The 5,958-nt window shown below is 27.1% G+C and overlaps 1 protein-coding gene across 1 annotated transcript; it reads left to right on the plus strand.

Annotated features, from left to right (window-relative positions):
• Positions 1-4,096: 4,096 nt before the first annotated feature.
• Phum_PHUM570490 (uncharacterized protein) lies at positions 4,097-5,161 on the plus strand (the record flags this gene model as incomplete). Its single annotated transcript, XM_002432080.1, has 5 exons — positions 4,097-4,110; positions 4,193-4,349; positions 4,431-4,583; positions 4,661-4,849; positions 4,931-5,161. The coding sequence occupies 5 exons, from the start codon at positions 4,097-4,099 to the stop codon at positions 5,159-5,161; spliced, it is 744 nt and encodes a 247-aa protein (XP_002432125.1).
• Between the last annotated feature and the right edge of the window lie 797 nt (positions 5,162-5,958).

Genomic DNA, 5,958 nt, shown 5'->3' on the forward strand with positions numbered 1-5,958 from the left:
TTATATAGGAAATTCAATCGTAATAAGGTAATATTAAAAATGAAAATTTTCTTATCATCACAAACAGTCGTTTGGCCGTTATCACTTTTTTGTTTCGTGGGTTATACCTGTAATCCAATCACTCGGAGGCTATGTTAGAGGATGTTTTAGGGGGCGGGGGTTTCGGGATGAGATTTTCCACGTTGACTAAACGTCCGCTAGGGGTAAAGCTTCAACTTGGATACCTTTGGGGAGCCGGAAGTAGCAAGGTTAAGTTCGAAAAGGGGGAAAAATTGGCCCAAAAGTCTCACCGAGTTGAGAGTTGCGGGTTCAAATCCTGGAAGTGGGAGTTTAATTTTGGCTCTTGGGATTCTCACCCTCGCGAGTGTGGACTTGATGGTTTTGGTTTGGGAAAGGGATGAAGCTGAAATGTAGGTTGTACTCCTGGAAGGACCCCTTTCTGCGGGAAAGTTGGGTGGTGGTTTCAACTGACTCCACCCTTGACTCTCCCTGATACCGAGTGGGGAGGTTAGTACGATTCCTCCTGGGTTTTTTTCGTGGGTTTTTCCGTTTGATCGCCATTGGAAAATTTTTTTTTTTAAATTTTAAATTCATAAAAGGAAATTAAAAATTTATTTCCGTAAATAAATAAACGACATTGAGACCGTAATGCCCTCATCGTCATACGTCATTATCATAAATAATTCAACCCAATTTGGTCGTTTTGTCGGTTTTTTTTTTTTACTTTTTTTTGGAAAAAACGGATTTTTTAAAAATATTATAATTAGTAGGGGGGGGGGTTTGCTAGAAAAGGTGTGAAAAAAGAAAGAAGAAACGTGGAAGTAGCTTACTTGACTATGTTTGCCTACTTTTTTTGTCGACTTTCTCTCATCGAATGAATTTGCAAATTTCATCATGGTTTCAACATTTATTTATTTATTTACTTTTTCACCTTCTTTTAAAATCAAAACGAAAGGAAAATATTAAAAAAAAAAAATGTTTGTTGTTGTTGTTGTTGTTTGTTTGGTTTGTGTGTTCATTTTTAACGAAATGTAATGTAGCTCGAGAAGCCTGTTACAAAATGTGTTACGACCTTGGAAATTTAAAAAAAATTTTTTTTTTTCGCTCTTTTCTTCCTATTCTTTTGCCTAACTGATACCATGTCTCCATCGTTATCAACTAATGGATAGGTATAGAATGTCTTCAGGTACGATTTGGTATGCATTTACGAATATAATGCTGACAGGCCAACTCGTTTAAAGATGCATTTTTTCATTTTTTTTTTTTTTTTTTTGGAGAATGAAAGAAATTTATAGGAAAGAAAAGGAAAGGAAAATTTTGTATTGAAAGGAAATCATTTTTTTTTTTTTAGGGGGGAAGAGTGAGGAGGAGGGGAAGGGGAAATTTTTGGAACGTAAAAATATAAAAAAAAAATTTTATTTTACGAGTTTTTAATAAAAAAAAAATTTTTTTCGCGTATTTAAACTTCTTTTAAATTATGTTTTTGAATTTGGCAAAAAAACTTTTTTTCTTTTTCTTTGTTTGCAGGAAGCGGGGAAGGGAGGGAGGGGGTAAGGAGGGGGGAATCAAATAAATTCGCGTTTTCCTTTTTTTTTTCCTTTTTTTTCGAGCATCAAAACGAAATTTTTTTCTTTTAAAAGAAAATAATTTTTATCGGTTTTATCACTTCATGAGAAAATTGTTGTTGTTGTTGTTAAATAATTAACGAAATTATTGAGGTTTAATAACAAAAATAAATAAATAAATAAATTTCGTGGGAAGGAACGTGACAGAAAAAAATTAACTATCGATTTATATATTATATTATTTTTTTTTAAAAATGATTTTAAAATATTATTTGTTGGTTAAAGCAAAAAGAAAAACGAAAAAGTAATAACGTGATAACGTGAAAAATCAATTTTTTATTACTATTATTATTATTATTATTTTCTACGGAGTGGATTTGAAAACGAAAGAGAGAAAGAGAGAGAGAGAGAGAGGGGGGGGAGAGAGAGAGGAAGGAAGAGAGATAGTAAAATACGATGGCATTTAAATAATTCAAAAAATCAAAAAAAAAAAAAAAAATTCGCTCAAACCTTTTAATTATTAAATTTTTTTCCTTTTTTCAAGAAACAAACAAAAAATTATTATTATTATTATTATTATTATTATCGCGGTAATTTTTTTTTATATGTATCGAAAGGATCGATTATAAAATCATCATCATCATCATCATTATTATTATTTATTTTTGGTTTTATCCCAAGAACGAGACGAAATCAATTAACATTATCATTATTATTATTATTTCATTTTTAAACGTGATTTTGTTGATGTTTTTAAACATGATTTTTACTTGTCGGGGATTTTAAGCATTCGTTCCAGGTTTATTTCATCCATTCCAGGTTCCCTATTCCTTATTATTATTATTATTATTATTATTATTAATAAAATGAGAAAATTGGCATCACATGCGGATTCAAAACCTTAACTTTTCTTTTACGTTAAAAACTTTTCTTCGATTTCCACGCAGGATTTAAAAAATAGTTTAAACGGAAAATAAATAAATTATTACGTCATAATTTTTCCAGCCATTCGTTTTTATTATAGAAAATTTTGATTCGGGTTCCAAAACTCCAGCCGCACGACGACTGGAATAATTTTTCACATTCAAGTATAATATTTAAATTTCCATATTTTTATAAATTTCACTCACCCCTTACCCCCTGAATCTTTTTTTTTCGTGTTATTACTATCGTTATTATTATTATTATTATTATTACGACGGTAAATTTTATAACCCCTTGTAATAATAATAATGATGATGACGGGATAATAAATGGAATTCTCTTAAAAACGTCCGTTTTTTTTCCCCCCAGTTCGATATTAGATTATCAAGCTCGAGAATTATTTTGTGCAGAAGACAGGCAAAAATTCTCACGTGAGGGAGGCGTGTGGGGGAGGAGGGAAGTGCGTACATATATTTAAGTAAATAATAATAATAATTATAGCACTTTACAAATTTAAAAAAAATAAATAAATAAAAAATAATGCCGAAGAAACGTTTCTTTACGATAAACATAATCGAATGAAATTATTTTGAGTTGCGTAAAAAGAAAAATTATTATTATCATTATCATTATTATTATTATTATTATTATTATTATTATTATTATTATTATTATTATTATTTTAAGTCTTGAAAACGATTTTGTGTGTTTCGAAGTTTTTAAGGATTTACTCCATTTTTTTTTTTTTTTTTTGTATTTAGAAAAAAAAAGAAAAGAAAAGAGAAATCAACAAAATAAATAATAAAAAACTTTTTGTGGAATTTTAATTGCGTTTTATTATTATTATTATTATTATTATTGCTATTATTTGGAGATGATGATGATGATGATGATGACTTAACAAAATTTATAATTTTTTTCGGAATTGATAAAAAAATTACAACAAAAACTTTCATTTTTAGTCAATTCAATTTAAAAAAAAAAAAAAAAAAGATGTCAACCTAATTTTGTTATTTTTGCAACACATAAATGATTGATACCATTTATTATTATTATTATTATATAAAAAGCATATCAAAAGTAATAAAAATTACAATAATAAATTTTATTACGTAATTTTATTTCGTTTTACTCCCCTCCCTCTCCCCGCAAAAAAAAAAATTTTAATTTTAATTACTTTTTTTTTCCTGTCGTTAGATTTTTATTTTGTAAAAGAAAAAAAATTAATAAACGAAGGACGTTTTATTAATTGTTGTCGTTTCATTAATTAATTAATAAATTAATAATTTTCTGAATAAATTATTAATAAATAATTTTTTTTTTTTTAAATAAACCAATCGTTCTTTATAAGAATTCAAAACAAAAAAAAAAAAAAAAATCAATTGAATAAATAAAAAATTAATAAGAAAAAAAAGGTAATTAATATTATTATTATTATTATCGTTAAGGTGAAATCAAAGAGTGAAAAAATTAAAAACGGATATGCTGGAGAAGATGATGATAATGATGATGATAATATTGTTTTGCTGTCTTATAACGAAGCACCTCCTCATCTTCAACATAATCCATATATAAGAACAGGATATAGGGGTTGTTTGTCAACAAAAATGTGTTTGGAAAGGTAAGCACGCAAAAGGGGGTTCCTTTAAACTTTATAATGAATAATAATAATGATGATGATAATGATAATTTTTTTCCTTTAGCATATTCTGGTGGACAAACGAAACAATAAATATTTGGAGTCACATATTCGGATGGATGTTGTTTTTAGGTTTAACTTTATACGATTTATTATTATTAAATATCCACGCATCGTTTACCGATAAATTTATCGTTGGAGTGTTGCTTGCTTGTTTTCAAGTAAGTTTTATTTAAGCTGCTGCTGCTGTTGCTGCTGTTGTAAACCATAATCACAAATTAAATTTTTTTCCATTTACACAGATTTGTATGATTTTATCTTCGCTGTATCACACGTTTTCCTGTCGGTCGGAAAAGGATTACGATTATTATTTAACATACGATTTATTAGGGATTAGTTTAAGTTTATTAGCAATTTATTTATCGGGGATTTATTATGCGTTTTGGTGTCACGTGGTGAGTTTCCTTTTGAAAATTTTCTTTTTCTTTTTATTTTCAATGATAATTTAATCAAATCTTTCTCTGTTTTTTAGATGTGGCAGCGATTTTATCTTTCTACGGTTTTTTTAATTTTTGTTTTTGCTATGATATTACAAATGCCAAGATTAAACGTTAGCTCAAATTTAAAATTAATGGTTTTCGTTGCATGGGGTGCTTACGGTGTAGTTCCTACGTTTCATTGGACTGTTATTATGGGAGGAATTGCAAATCCTGTCGTTGAGGTTTCTCATCGATTTTAATAATTTTTTTGCTTTTTCTTAAACTTTTTCTCAAATTCAGGATTTTTTTCTTTTTTTTTGTAGTTACTCTTGCCAAGAGTTCTTGGAATGTATGCTATTAGTTCAATGGCTTTTATCATATACATAACTAAAATCCCTGAAAGATTTTGTTCAGGTAAGGTCGATTTTATCGGAAGTTCTCATCAATGGTGGCATTTTTTTGTCGTCGGTGCTCTATATTATTGGCATAATACTGGTATTAAATATGTAGAATATAGAATGAACCATGGCTGTTCTACAAATCTTCAACTGTGATTTTTAATATTTATTTAATTTAATGAAATTATCTATTTTAAGACTTGATTCCCTTTCATATATACATACATTTTTGTGTGTTTTTCTCTTGTTTTTTAATTTATTTTAAAATAAAAATATAAAATTATTTGAATAAAAAAAGTAATTGTCAAAGTTCTTATTTTTAAATCGAATTATTAAATATTTTAGGGTTTAAATAATAAAATTAAAAAAAAATGTTTGCTATGAGTAACTGTGCAATTATATATATATATTTATAAGATGTTAATTAATCGTTGAAAGTTATCGATTGGCATGTTTTACACATTTTAAAAAAAAAATTTCAGTAATATTTAGTTACTTTTAAAATAATTAATCAAAAAAAATTATAATACATACATACTACTACATTACAATATTATTATTATTATTCTGGTATACCCAATTCTTTGTCTGTCCACTTATTAGGATTAGGTTCATTAAGAGAAAATAATTCTTCGTATTCCGTAAACAGATTCCATAAAATCCACCACCAAGCAAATGCAGACCATCTAACTAGTAGTGCATGGTTTTCTTTAGTGATTTCAGGAATTGTTCTATAGGCCCTAAAAAAAAAAAGAAATTAACTTTATTTTAAAAGAAAATAATAAAAATTAAAAAATATTAAAAAAATAGTACTAAAACAAAAAGATTATTAAAAATAATTTGAATAATTTAATGATATTTACCATTCGAAATTATCAGATGCATATCTGACTAATTTGGGTTGAATAAATTTTTTATTCGTTAACAAAGTTTTATTTGCAGCTAATCTCGGT

This window comes from Pediculus humanus, genomic scaffold (assembly GCF_000006295.1).
Source record: "Pediculus humanus corporis 1103172108302 genomic scaffold, whole genome shotgun sequence".
Classification (NCBI taxonomy): domain Eukaryota; kingdom Metazoa; phylum Arthropoda; class Insecta; order Psocodea; family Pediculidae; genus Pediculus; species Pediculus humanus.